General features: G+C 42.2%; 2 protein-coding genes across 2 annotated transcripts; both read left to right on the top strand.

Moving 5' to 3' along the window:
- Positions 1–3,473: 3,473 nt before the first annotated feature.
- Positions 3,474–8,514, top strand: LOC120746034. Its single transcript, XM_040051245.1, has 2 exons — positions 3,474–3,642; positions 3,790–8,514. Exon 2 carries the CDS (start codon positions 3,976–3,978, stop codon positions 8,512–8,514), a length of 4,539 nt encoding a protein of 1,512 aa, XP_039907179.1. The 5' UTR covers positions 3,474–3,642; positions 3,790–3,975.
- Positions 8,515–8,772: 258 nt separating this feature from the next.
- LOC120746222 lies at positions 8,773–9,809 on the top strand. The gene has a single exon (XM_040051577.1). The coding sequence runs from the start codon at positions 8,835–8,837 to the stop codon at positions 9,807–9,809; it is 975 nt and encodes a 324-aa protein (XP_039907511.1). The 5' UTR covers positions 8,773–8,834.
- Positions 9,810–14,872: the final 5,063 nt, after the last annotated feature.

Here is a 14,872-nt window from a genome sequence, read left to right as displayed (position 1 = left end):
TAATTTAGCCAAAGATCAGTAAGCATGACACACATTTAAACATGGAGATGGGTATTTCTGACTTACTGCACCGCTGTAGAAAGATGGCATGCAGCTCCACAGGCATTTGCGTTTGCTCGATCCATTAAGGCCAACCAGCTTAATATAGATATTGTCAAAAGTGGTGGCAAAGCCCAGACTGCCAGTGAGCACAATAACTTCATAATCAACCATTTTCACCCCTGAAAGTAAAACAAAAATCCTGATGGTTAAAGAATTCTAATAATATATTTTTTTATGATTTTCTTCTTTTTTTTTTGACAATGAATTAATCCCAAACCTGACACTGACTGAAATCCTTTCAAAAGTTATCTGTCTTACCTCTTCTAATGTCACCAAGAAGTTCCTTTGATGAACTGCTCTGCTGATGTAGCAGTACTGATGTCTCTATTTATGCACAATTTTGTGGGAGTGTCCTTTGAAATGAAACTGTCATCTCTGGTGAGATCATGGTCAACCTGTGGGACCTAAAAAAAAAAAAAAAACAGCACATGCAATACAATACATTTTACACCTCATTTTACAAGATTATGAATATTTCTTATGTCTAGAAACTAATTACACACTGAAAAAAAATTACTGACTTTCTGTTACAGATATCTGTTTGACTGCTTTTTAAGGTTTTTGTAATCGTTCTATCAACGGAAATACTGGTACAGACTAGAGATGGCACGATACCACTTTTTTATGTCCGATACCGATTCCGATATCATAAATTTGGATATCTGCCGATACCGATATGAATCCGATATAGTGTTTTTTAATCAACAAAACTGTTTTTTTAAATATCTTGCTGCATTTTGTATAAGTTCATACTCAAGTTTAAAACAACAACTACACTAAAGCTATTCTGTTATACCTGTATGCAAAAAAAAAATATTTCATAGTTCAGCAATACTGATCAATCTAATAAACTTAAACCTACACCATCCTCCCTATTCTGGTGTTTTAAAGAGTACTTAGCATAAATATTAAGCAACCTAACTAATAGGGTTCCAACTCTCAGCAACAACAAAAATAAATAAATAAAAAATAGGGAACCACGCTCCACCTCATGATGCTTAATCGATGTAATCAACCTTAATTTGATGCAGTGTGGAAAAAAAATGCACAGAAATCAATTATTTTTCAAGAAATATTAAATAGATTCAACATCTTTCTTCAACAAAATTGCAGACTGCACAGATGGTACCTTCCCAAAGGAAAAAGTACTATAGCTTACTAGGGTATATTAGACTTAATAGTCACTATATACAGTAATGGACTTCTATTCATTTTACATCAAATTAAAACTTTGGGTGTAAGATTCGGATAATTATTTATTAAAAGCTCGACATTTTAAATGAGAATAAGAAAGAAAATATGTCTTTGTGCCCCCTTTTCCCTGTTAATGCCCTATCGGCCCCCCTGGCTAAACTTTGCTAGATCCGCCCCTGCACAGTTACCAGCCGTCAGCTGCGCAGAAAAAGATCCTGGTGTAGAAAGTAATATTAAATAAATTCTAACAACAGCTTATCAAGCTTAAACGTGCTGCTGTTGTTCAGCCGCTGGTTTCCTCTTTCTGGTGCAAAGTGAGCCAAAAACAAACCAGAGAGACGGACTCGCGACAGAAAAGCCGATCAGCTGATCGTTAAGCAGTTTCATGATTGAAGTAGCAGCCGGAGAGCGAGAGGCAGTCGCTTGTTAAGCTTAACGCAGGAATGCTTTACAAACATTCAGAGATGGACTTACACACTTGCTTTACTTCTCTCGGGATAACTTTGTCGGAGATGAAATGCCGGGTTGCTAGCGAAGCTCCAAATGCTATCCAGACCACCACAGGTCCCGCATGCCACAGCCGCTCTATCACGTGATGCATACTGCTCCGACTGCTAACGTTCTGAGGTGAGTTACGGCGTGTTGCAAGTTTTGTGAGGTGCTTTCGTGATATTTAATGGATCGGATTACATTTTTTATTTTTCTCCGATATCCGATCCAGTAATTTAGGTCAGTATCGGACCGATACCGATACGTAATATCGGATCGGTCCATCTCTAGTACAGACATAAGAGAGTGCAGGAGTATGCAACTACAAATTTCTTTTTCAGGTCAACAACTACAGATGGGGACAAAATTATTAGCCCCCCCAATAAACTTTTTAATTTTTTGTGGAAAAAAAACCTGTCAAAACCTAGTGAATGACTTAGCCACGTGAGGTAGTTTCAAAAAAGACATTAGAATCCTAAAAAAGCTGCAAGGTTCCAGACCTAGAGAAACACTTCTGCAGAGGAAACACCTTCAGGCCTTCATTTTTTAAAGAATGATACACATGATGATGCTCCTTTTTTATTTGTATTTATTTTATCTTTACAAGTACAGGTTTTATTGACATTTAAAGTTCTCTTCTCTGTGAAAAAAAAAATTCAGCTCAGGGCTGACAGCGGGTTATCTCTTATGAACTACTTGCTTCAGCTATCACAACATTTTCAGGCAAGGGCTTTGACTTGGTGGGTAGTGAAAAGTGACTGAGCACACGACTGGCTGAATACCTGGCATCTAAGAAATCTACCTAAAATTGCAAATCCAGAGTGGATTTTTAGTTGTTTTGTTTTGCAAAAACACAGATAGTACGAACACACTAACAAAGCAACTATTCCTGCAGTAGGCAGTGCACTGTATTACACTGGTAATCAGGCACGTGCAGAGGGGGGGGGGGGCTAGAGGGGCTTGAGCACCCGCCCCTTTCCTGATGAGTGCCCAAAGTGCCCTTTTGTTGAGGCAACTTTTAAATTTTTTTTAATTTTATTTATTTATTTTTTAATGTGTGTGTGCGTGCGGAGTCCTGTCTGTGCCCCTCAACAATAATATTTAACTATTAATCACAGTTTTGCTAAATAAAAGGATCTGGCTTGCATCAGTCACATGATCACATTTAACCAATGATCGCCCTTGACGGCAGAACGCGCTGGTTACGAGCCGGGAACGAGCTCACAAAGAGCACGCGCATTTTTAGCGGTCCGGAGCTGTAGGAGAAACACAAGTTAACTCAGAGACACAGACTGATGCGACACAACCAGTAAGTAGGTGTACAGCGTACACTGTAGTGTGTAGCACCCAGGAGTATTAGCTTATTACGTACACGTTGGTAAGTTGTCTTGTTGCAACTGACGAACTGAAACAAACGAGCGTGCTGTGTGTGCAACAGCGCGACAAACATTACCTGTCCTTTTATTAACTGCACAAGTAGTGCTGGTCATAGCTGCTGGCTACCTGTGTAAGGCTGTCATGGGTCTGTAGCTCTGTCACCGTTTTAGGGAACATATTTAGTTTTAAAGTATTTAGAAACATATTTAGTTTTAAAGCAAGTTTCTGGGCTTTCCCTGCCTTTCTGGAGGGATTATATTTCACTAAAAACGATCTAATATGCATGTACTGGAACTGTTTGTATGTTATTTCCCCAGGCCTATAGGGGGCGCAGGTTTGCACAGTTTGCTATGTTGAGCCAATTAGTCACTAAAAGAAGTGTGATAGGAAGTGTTTGCTCATGAGTGAAGCAAGACATGGTGTGTTTTCCTCCGATCCAAAGCCATCCACTCCGTTAAATCCCTTTGAGTGGCAATATGAGTAAGTTTCTTAATTGTGTTTACCTTTAAGAGAGGGTATATGACATTATTGAAGTGATTTGGAAACTTTTGATGTGTTTTATATGTCCACTTAAGTTCAACCCAAGCTAATGTTTATGTGACATTTCTGTATTCTGTATCATTTCAGTTTCACACTTTTTTGCATTAAATCCTGTCCAAATACAACACGTGCCTGTTCCTTGGAGGAAGTGATGCAAGAGAGAGTTTAGCTGGCTGTGAATCTCAATATAGGACACTGGGTCACATTGGGTGCAACAGTACAGTGAAATCATAGCGCTCTGCGAGGGACGTCGAGTGACAGTTCTACTCTAACATGGAGAAATCAGACGCTGAAGGTCAAAACGACGAGGAAGCAAGGTCCACTCGCTCAAGAAGGTCCTCAAAGTCTTCAGGAAAACTGACTGTTAGATCATCTGCAGCATGTTCAAGCAGGTCGTCAGCATCAACCCGAGCCAGTATGGCAGCAGCGCGGGCACAAGCAGAAGCTCAAGCAGCAAAAGCCAGATTAGCTTACGCTGAGAAGGAGATGAACATTAAAGTAGAAAAGGCCCGTCTAGAAGCAACTCTGGATGTAATCAACCTCCAAAAGGAAGCAGATGCAGCCTTGGCTAAAGCAGAGGTAATGGAGTCAGCAGCAGCTCAATTTGACAAAGCTGAATCAGGGGAAGAGTGGCCATTGTCACCCCTACAAGTAACCCCAGAGCAAAAAGTGAGTGAATACATAAATAAACACAGCCACACTGACCTGGTTCCAGACATTACATCTCACCATGATGACAGTAAATATCAGAATGAACAATCCAAACAACCAGTAATGTACGCACCTCTTTGTCCCAAACAAGAGCCAGTGCAGTACTCATTCATGCCACAAGATGGGGCAGAGAGACGACTACAAAGAGATGTAAGTCCACAGACTCTCCACGATGCATTACAACTGCAGCACGGATTAAGCTCAAATAATAATGCAGACACCATAGCAAGCGACCTCGCCAGATTCTTAGCCAAGAGTCAGCTAATAACTGGAGGGCTGTCTAAATTTGACGACAAGCCAGAAAATTACCTTAGTTGGAAAGCCACATTCCAGAGCACTGTTAGGGACCTTGGTCTAACTGCCACTGAAGAAATCAACCTACTCATTAAGTGGCTAGGCCCAGAGTCTTCTGAACACGCCAAGAGATTAAAAGCAGTCAACATAAAGCATCCACCTGCCGGTCTGAACATGATATGGTTGAGACTAGAGGAATGTTACGGCTCACCAGAAGCAATAGAAAACTCCCTGTTTGCCCGAATACGAGACTTTCCAAAGCTCTCCAGTAAAGAACCACACAAGCTTCGCGACCTATCAGATCTGCTGTGTGAACTCCAAGCTGCAAAGCTAGATGGTTATTTGCCTGGTTTAAGTTACCTCGACACAGCTAGGGGAGTACATCCAATTGTGGAGAAGTTGCCTTTCCATCTTCAAGAGAAGTGGACAATGGTAGGGTCAAAGTTTAAAGAAGACCACAATGTTAGCTTCCCACCATTCTCATTCTTTGTTGAATTTGTGAAACGTCAAGCAAAAGCAAGGAATGATCCAAGCTTTACCACACCTTTCAACACGACTCTTTCCTATGCCAACCACATGTCCAGCTACAGAAAAGAAAAACCGTTAAGTAACCACAACCAAAGGTCATCGGTTACAGTGCACAAGATGGACATATCATCAGAGGGATCAAAGGTAAAAAAGGCAGATGAAGACATTGAAAGACAGTGCCCCATACATCACAAACCCCACCCACTCAAAAGATGCAGGGGCTTTAGAGCTATGCTGCTTGAGCAGAGGAAGAGGTTCCTCAGAGACAATAGCATTTGTTACCGCTGCCTTGCTTCCACCGGCCACCAAGCCAAAGACTGTACAGTCATGATTAAGTGTGAAGAGTGCAATAGTGAGAAACACCTGGCAGCTCTTCATCCTGCCCCAACACTGCAAATGCTCAGACCACCTTCATCTCCTGAAGTGCACGGCGGGGAGCAAGCAAATCCACAAGACCCGGATGTTACTGCCACATGTACAGAGGTATGTGGAAATAAAATCACAGGGAGATCCTGTTCTAAGGTTTGCTTAGTGCAAGTCTATCCCAAGGGTCAGCGAGACAACGCCAGAAGGATGTATGCAATAATTGACGATCAAAGTAACCAGTCACTTGCAAAGACAGAGTTTTTTGACATATTTAACATACAAACCACACCTGAACCATACATGCTGAAAACTTGTAGTGGTGTAACACACACGACTGGTAGAAGAGCATGTGGCTACATGGTTGAGTCATTAGATGGAAAAATGAGTTTCCCTCTCCCCGCGCTCATTGAGTGCAATGCCATCCCCAACAACAGGGAAGAGGTGCCAACTGCAGAAGCTGCTTTACACCACCCGCACCTGAAAGCAATAGCTGCTCAAATACCACCTCTCGACCCAAGTGCAGACATTCTGTTGCTGATAGGACGCAACCTTCTGAGAGTTCACAAAGTGAGGGAGCAAATCAATGGCAGAGACAATGACCCATTTGCACAGAAGCTTGACCTGGGCTGGGTTATCATTGGCGATGTGTGTCTTGGTAATGCCCACAAGCCAAGTAAAGTGAATGTTCTGAAAACCTATGTATTGGACAATGGACGCCCAAGCTATCTCACTCCCTGCGACAGTCACCTTAGTGTAAAGGAGGACTTCAGTCTGAGCCAAAACAAAGCCATCTCCAGTCAACCGCCATCTGCTCTCTCACACCAAAGGCCCACGGCTGAGAATTTGGGAGACTCTGTGTTTTGTCACACCAGCAACGACAACGACCTTGCTCATTCAGCTGAAGATGTAATCTTTTTGAAAAAGATGGCAGGCTTCTTCAAGGACAATACAAACAGCTGGGTTGCACCACTCCCGTTCCGAACCCCCAGACGCAAACTCCCGGATAACCGGTCCTACGCCTACCAATGGCTGATGTCGTTACGACGTACGCTCGACAAGAAACCAGAAATGAAAACACATTTTGTGGAATTCATGCAGAAAATGCTAGATAACCAACACGCAGAGCTCGCACCACCTCCCAATAGAGACAAAGAGAACTGGTATCTCCCGATTTTTGGTGTGTACCATCCCCAAAAGCCAGGGAAGATACGCGTTGTGTTTGATTCGAGTGCACAGTTTGATGGAGTGTGCCTCAATGAGGTGCTGCTTTCTGGCCCGGACCTGAACAACACACTTTTGGGTGTGCTGCTTCGCTTCAGGAAAGAACCAGTCGCAGTCACAGCTGACATTGAACAAATGTTCTACTGCTTTGTGGTCCAAGAAGACCACAGAGACTACCTTCGCTTTCTTTGGTACAAAGACAACGACCTTGGCAAAGACGTAGTAGACTACAGAATGAGGGTGCATGTTTTTGGTAACAGTCCTTCCCCTGCAGTGGCAATTTACGGGCTGAGACTGGCAGCAAGGGAAGCAGAAAGCGAGTATGGAACTGATGCCCGAGACTTCGTAGAGCACAACTTCTATGTCGACGACGCATTAAAGTCTTTCCCAACTGCAGCTGAGGCTGTTGATGTCCTACAGAGAACTCAGAAAATGCTTGCCCTCTCAAATCTATGTCTCCACAAGATTGCTTCCAATAAAGTGGAAGTGGTGAGTGCATTCCCCCCTGAGGATAGGGCCAAAGATATCAAAGATCTCGATTTAACAACAGATGAGCTTCCAGTCCAGCGCAGCTTGGGGGTAAGTTGGAACCCCACAACAGACACGTTCACATTCCACGTTCCACAAGAGCAAAAACCCTTCACTCGCCGGGGCGTACTCTCAACAGTGAACAGCTTGTTCGACCCTCTTGGTTTGCTTGCACCTGTAACCATCAAAGGCAGACTTCTTCTCAGAGAGCTCTCCAGCGGCAACCTTGAGTGGGACAGTTCCTTACCCCAAGACATGTACGACGGCTGGAGAAGGTGGCATGACTCGCTACGGAGTCTCACAAACCTGCACATTCCCCGCCCCTACGTCACGTTCTCCATTTCACAAGCCACATTCATCGAACTTTGTGTTTTCTCAGACACTTCAGTGAAAGCCATCGCTGCGGTAGCTTACCTGAAGGTCACACATGAAGATAGGCACAGTGAGGTCGAATTCGTTATGGGTAAGGCCAAACTAGCTCCTGTACCAGAACCGACCATTCCTCGATTAGAGCTGTGTGCTGCAGTGCTTGCTGTGGAGATGTCAGAGCTTCTCACAGTAGAACTAAACGTAAAGATTGACAAGACAACATTCTACACTGACAGTAAAGTGGTGTTAGGATACATTAACAATCAAAACAGAAGATTTCATGTATATGTGAACAATCGTGTACAGAGAATCAAGCAGTCTTCCCTACCAGATCAATGGAGATACGTCCCATCAGAGCACAATCCTGCCGATCATGGCTCTCGGTCTGTACCAGCAGACAAACTCTCTGGTACTTCATGGTTGTACGGCCCAGCATTTCTTCTCATTCACGAGACTCTCTCCCCAGAAAAGGGTCCATTTGAACTCGTCGATCCAGAGTCGGACATTGAAATTCGACGTAACGTCAATGTGTTTGTGACCACAACTGCTCCAGGTGTCTTGGGTTCATCACGCTTTGAAAGATTCTCAAAATGGACTTCCCTTGTCCAAGCGGTGGCCTACCTTCGCCACATCTCCCACAGTTTCAAGTCTAAAGATGGTGGTGCCTGTAGCGGCTGGCATCTTTGTAAGGCTAGTCTCACAGATGAAGCGTTATCTGAAGCAGAGCACACGATCATCAGGTGTGTCCAGCGTGAAGCCTATGCAGAAGAAATAAAATGCATCATGGCGAAATGAGACTTACCTCGCAACAGTGCTCTTCACAAACTTCATCCCATCGTCGTTGGCAAAAACTTATTGCGAGTAGGAGGTCGACTTGCAGAGTCTGGCTTGCCGAGTCATCAGGCTAACCCTCTTCTGATACCAGGGAAGCATCACATTGCAACACTGCTCATTCGACATCACCATGAAGCCACCCAGCACCAAGGAAGACACTTCACTGAGGGGGCTGTGAGAGCAAGTGGCTTATGGGTAGTTGGTTCTAAGAGGTCTGCAGCAGTGTAATCCACAAATGTGTCACCTGCAGAAAGCTTCGAGGTAGAACAGAGCATCAAATCATGTCTAACTTACCTGCTGAACGCCTTCAGACGGACCCCCCATTCTCTTATGTTGGCCTCGATGTATTTGGACCGTGGGAGGTTTCAACACGCCGCACCAAAGGTGGTCATGCAAACAGTAAGAGATGGGCAGTCTTGTTCACTTGCATGTCTACACGGGCTGTTCATATTGAAGTGATTGAAACTCTCAGCTCTTCCAGTTTCATCAATGCTCTTCGCAGGTTCTTTGCGATCAGAGGCCCTGCCAAACAGTTGAGGTCAGATTGCGGAACCAATTTCATTGGTGCCTCCAAGGACCTAAAGTTGCATTCCCCAAAACCTGGTGATACAAGTGTGGATGACTACCTACGCAAGCAGAGGTGTTCCTGGGTGTTTAATGCTCCTCACTCATCTCACATGGGTGGCGCCTGGGAGCGTATGATAGGCATCTCACGACGCATCCTAGACTCAATGCTCCTACAAGCAGGAAACCCTACTCTAACTCACGAGGTCCTGACAACGTTAATGGCGGAAGTCACGGCTATTATCAACGCAAGGCCCCTTGTACCCGTTTCCTCGGATCCAGACGCTCCCTTAATCCTGACCCCCTCAGCTCTGCTCACCCAGAAGTTCGATCCGATTCCAACTCCACCTGGGGATTTCACCAAGGCCGACATATATACACGGCAGTGGAAGAGAGTTCAAGCCCTTGCCGACACATTCTGGGCCAGGTGGCAGAGGGAGTACCTCCACATGCTCCAAGGTCGTCAGAAATGGCAGCGCAGCAAACCAAACTTGAAGGAAGGAGACGTTGTTCTTCTGAAGGACAAGCAACTAAAAAGAAATGAGTGGCCTATGGGTGTCATCGTGAAGACACTTCCAAGCAGAGATGGAGTTGTTAGAAAGATGGAAGTGAAGGTGACACGCGACAAGATTGCAAAGACGTTCTGTAGACCCATTTCGGACTGTATCCTTCTTCTGAGAGATTGCCACTAGACCCTATTTACACATGAGACCAATCTTAAAATAATGCCAGGTGGGGAGTGTACTGGAACTGTTTGTATGTTATTTCCCCAGGCCTATAGGGGGCGCAGGTTTGCACAGTTTGCTATGTTGAGCCAATTAGTCACTAAAAGAAGTGTGATAGGAAGTGTTTGCTCATGAGTGAAGCAAGACATGGTGTGTTTTCCTCCGATCCAAAGCCATCCACTCCGTTAAATCCCTTTGAGTGGCAATATGAGTAAGTTTCTTAATTGTGTTTACCTTTAAGAGAGGGTATATGACATTATTGAAGTGATTTGGAAACTTTTGATGTGTTTTATATGTCCACTTAAGTTCAACCCAAGCTAATGTTTATGTGACATTTCTGTATTCTGTATCATTTCAGTTTCACACTTTTTTGCATTAAATCCTGTCCAAATACAACACGTGTCTGTTCCTTGGAGGAAGTGATGCAAGAGAGAGTTTAGCTGGCTGTGAATCTCAATATAGGACACTGGGTCACATTGGGTGCAACAGTACAATGCATGTTCACAATTATGCATTATTATAATTATAATATATTAAAAACACATGCTGTATTTTAAAGAACATACATTAAGAAGCAGATTATATTAGATTTATATTTTAAATAAGACAAAATTTGGATTTTACAGCAGTAAAATTATTGTATCTCTACAGTTTAAAAATGTAATAAGCTTTGCCCCTGCACAGAGTGGATAGTGAAACAAATGGAATCATCATAATGACATTATTTCATATTTATTACTTCCCCCTCCTCATTGCTTTATTATTGTAGCTCTAGTAATAAATATGTAAGGATTCTGGATCAGCACCATGATACCCATAGTATATACAGTATTCTGAAGAAGGTCTAAAATGTCACTGTGTGTGCGTGCATGTGTGTGTTTTATTTAGATGGATTTTTAAAAAAAATATTACTCATGATATAACATTGTCCAGACATTCCTGGTAAGGACATGAGGAGGAAACAGTAGGAGCTGTGTGAGGCTACTAAAGGCAGTGCTATAACATTTTTCTGTCATCATTTTATTATAGATTAAGTGCAAGAGTTGTTAGGTGTGGATAATTAAATTATAGTTTATTGCAATAGCAAGTTGTGCCTTGTTCTCAGATGGACAGCAAGTGGAGAGTGATATATGAAATGATGGGATGGAAGGAAGAAGATAAGCAAAGAGTGATTCACAGGCAGAGCCTAAATTATTTCTCACAGTTTTTTGTTGCCTTATGGTTCCAAGCGCTGTCACCAATCTTTGCATTTTGTTATTATCTCATGACACTTGTTTAATCAGCTACCATCTCTCCTATGGACTTTTTAATGTCTACAGTCTCAGATCAACACAGCCCCGCCCTCCAGCACTATCAGCTGCAGCAACAGCAGAAACCCCTCAACAGCAACATTGTATCCATCAGGTAAAACATCGGCTACGTTTGCTTTGCCTTGTTGCCCATATTAGATTCTTGATGAATGTGTGTTGTTGTTATTCAGCCTGGTTCAATGTGCCCCTTTTTAACTTTGAGCACCCGCCCCTTTAAACCTCTCTGCACGGCCCTGCTGGTAATGATTCACCATGACAATTGAACAGTAGATGAACCTTAGATGAAGAAGAACTAACTAAGAAACAGGTGAAACCCTGGGGAACCACACACAAGTGAAACAAAACAAAAAACAAGGAAACTTTACAAAACGCCTGCACAATGATACGTACTTAATCTCTTGAAGAGACGGCTCTCTTCAAACCCAAAAGGATACTGTCATTCAATGTTCAAGTGAAAGATTAAAATGAACTTGTTTCACTTTCCTTTCTTTATTTACTTTTTTTCAGTGAGCATATCATTTCTATCAATTTCCAATAACTGGCATTATCCCAGCTAGATTCATCTCAACTATATTCAGCTATTATATGTTGTTAGCTTGATTTCGCCCACATTCTAGGGTTACTTAGTGACTTTATGGAAAATAAGCAGTTAAATGTACATTTCTAGTACATTTATAGGCTAGTTGTTCAGTGAGGTATGTGTAGAATAGAGGTGCTGTCCTTAGCCACTGGTACAGATACGTGAATGACACCTAGGTCAAAATCAAAGCCCAAGAAGTAGAAACCTTCACTACTCACTACTATAGAAACATAAAGTTTACAACGGATGACACAGAAGATAATAGTTAGCCATTCCTGGACTGTGCCATACGCATTGAGGCGAATGGAAACCTCAACATTGAAGTTTATCGGAAGCCCATACACATAGACTAGTACTTACTCTTGGACTATCACCGCCCTATAGAGCACAAAATTGAAGTATTCCAGACTGGGCAGAAAATGTTCCCGCTAAGCCAAAAGGGAAAAAGAGGGAACACACGCATGTAAACGAAGTTCTTAAAACATGTTGTTATCCCAAGTGGGATTTCATAAAATTGGCAAAGATTCACAGTATAGAAGCTCAGACACCAACTAAGGAGAACCAGAAGGACAAAATGAACAACATTGTCATCCCTTATGTAGCAGGTTTATCAGAGAAACTCAGCAGAGTCTTCTCCAAGTGTACTTCAGATCCAGCCACACTTTTAGAGAAAAACTGGTTCATCCCAAAGACATAACTGTTAAAAACAAACTTAATAATGTGGTGTATGCTGTACATTGTAGTGAGGAATGCCCAGAACTCCATTTGGAGAGACCAGACAGCCACTTCATAAATGCATGGCACAACATAGAAGAGCCACCTCCACGGGACAACACTTGGCTGTCCATCTGCATCTAAAGGACAAAGGTCACTCTGTCCAAAATGTTAATATTTTGGATGCAGAGAAGAAAGATGGTTTGAAAGAGGAGCGAAAGAAGCCATCTATGTCCACCGTGAGCGACCATCTTTGAACAGAGGCAGTGGCTTAGAAAATCATTTGTCTGCCATGTATAAATCAGTTGAGACATCTTCCCACGTGTCTTAACACCCACTCACCTCTTTGGTCATTTGGTCTCAATAAGTCACATAATAGGGTGGGGCACGTTCATTTTGGGTTCACCTGAAACCTTGGCTGACCCACACCCGTTTTTACACCTTGGCTTGTGTGATTAGGCAAAACATATCTGGGACTCTCCACCATTTGCTCTTAGAAATGAAGAAGCTTCTGAGATAAGAGGTGAAATGTCTTCAAGAAACTTAAACAAAGCTCTTAGATTATCGTGACCTGGATGATTGAGAACCTACACAGACATATCTTTCCCATAGATCCCAAACCAGATGTGGAAGTTATTTTGGAGTCTGGTAGAGCTTCATTTTTCATTTAGCCTATTGTTTGCTGGGTTGTTACTTCTTCAAACCTCTGTTTGAATTTAGAGCATGTCCTTCATTTGTTCTGTTGGGTTGCAGCTTAATATTTTGCTGTACTCTTAGCAATGCTAATTGTCTATGTAATCTTATTCATAGATGATCTATAAGGAAGCTCACAGATCATAGAAGAAGTGTAAAATAAACAAATTCAGAGCAATAAATTCCACAGAAATGTAGCAAAACAAGTCATATATGCAAACTGATATTTCATTTTTTTGAATTTTTTGAAGGTTCAATACACACTTTCAAAATATTTTCGTTTTTTGGCAATTATCTCGTGGTTTAGGCTTTAATGGGTTAAACTATGATAAGAACTAACATTCAGAACACTACAAGGAACAAGGAAAAGATACACAAGTAACAAGTAAAGATGTCAAATGAAGTTATGAGGAAACTGTCCAGTGTTCACAAGGTTCTCACTTAAAAAGCTTAGTGTTCAAGCCACAGTTATTAGAATGAGCTGGTTCACATTCATTTCATAGTTAGTTTGTTGTTTCTGTTTGCAGAAACTACTGATTCATACCACCAGGCAGCCTCCCACTCAATACTTAAGCCCTCTTAATTTACTGGTAGAATACACAGATACACATATACAGTGTATTTAAATACTTGAGACACTGTGTCATACAGCAGTTAAATAAAATCACCTCTAAATTAACTTTGCAGTTGCTGGTTTGTGAAGTGTGTGTAGACTGTCTTCTTGTCACCTTCTTTGGGGTGCTGTTGGAAATTCAGGAGAAAACAAAATTAGCTCAGAAACTTCTGAACTGAACTTCTTGCTTGAATGAACCAAGTCAAAAGACTTGGTGCTTCAGCAGCAATATCCTTCTTTCATTGTTGTTTAGTCACCTCATGTTATTCTGTAAGAATACAGTGCAGATTGGATTCTAATGATTAATGGGCTGCTTTCAGTCCAACAACCAGTGATCGCCAATAGAGTCCCAGTCCCAGAGAGTCCCCCCAAGGAAGGACAAAGGACTCCCTGACAGAGACTGTAACCTGATTACTTTTTTCAAGTAACGAGTAAAGTAAGGGATTACTATTGCAAAAACGGTAATTAGATTACCGTTACTTTCCCGTAGTAACGCTGCGTTACTGTGTTACTAAAACCACGATTTTTTGCGAGAATGTCTCACGACAGTGACGTAAGCGAGTGCGCCGTTAGTGACAACAGCTGTGTGCAGATCAACAATGGATCACATATCGATTGTGGGAGAGAGTATGAGCGTGCAGCGTTTAAAGCGTGGAAGTACTGACCTTACTTTGAGTTTGATTCCATAAAAAGTGACAAAAACATTAGCGTCCATCGTGCGTGAGAAGAAAACTTCTTTTTACAGTGAAAAAAAACCCTAAACTTCCAAGCAAGCACCGAGTGCGCTACCACGTAATGGGAAATTCACAGAGAAACTTACGGATTCTTCAACTGACCGCGGCACACCTGCACCAGGGTAAACCTCCGCCTACCCCAGTCCTGCTTTACAGGTGAAAATAGAGCAACAGGACCGCTGAGTCTTTGACTTTATTTATTTTCTGCTGTGTTTTACTTGCATCTATTTGAAATAGTGAGTGTAAACACAAAAAATATTTTATTTTATGTGCTGGAATGTGTAGAAAATAGGTTTAAATGTTAAACTAATTTATTCAAGTCAGAGAATGTTGCATATAATTAAATTTTTGCTCGATGCATAAATTTAAAAGATTAAAACTGATAA

The sequence above is a fragment of the Simochromis diagramma genome, unplaced genomic scaffold (genome assembly GCF_900408965.1).
Source record: "Simochromis diagramma unplaced genomic scaffold, fSimDia1.1 OVJJ01000107.1, whole genome shotgun sequence".
In the NCBI taxonomy this organism is placed as follows: Eukaryota; Metazoa; Chordata; class Actinopteri; order Cichliformes; family Cichlidae; genus Simochromis; species Simochromis diagramma.
This window is presented reverse-complemented; position numbering and strand designations above follow the sequence as displayed.

Bases quoted from the DNA above. Each gene is read 5' to 3' on its own strand.
- LOC120746034 (XM_040051245.1), top strand. From the start codon at position 3,976: ATGGAGAAATCAGACGCTGAAGGTCAAAACGACGAGGAAGCAAGGTCC.
- LOC120746222 (XM_040051577.1), top strand. From the start codon at position 8,835: ATGTCTAACTTACCTGCTGAACGCCTTCAGACGGACCCCCCATTCTCT.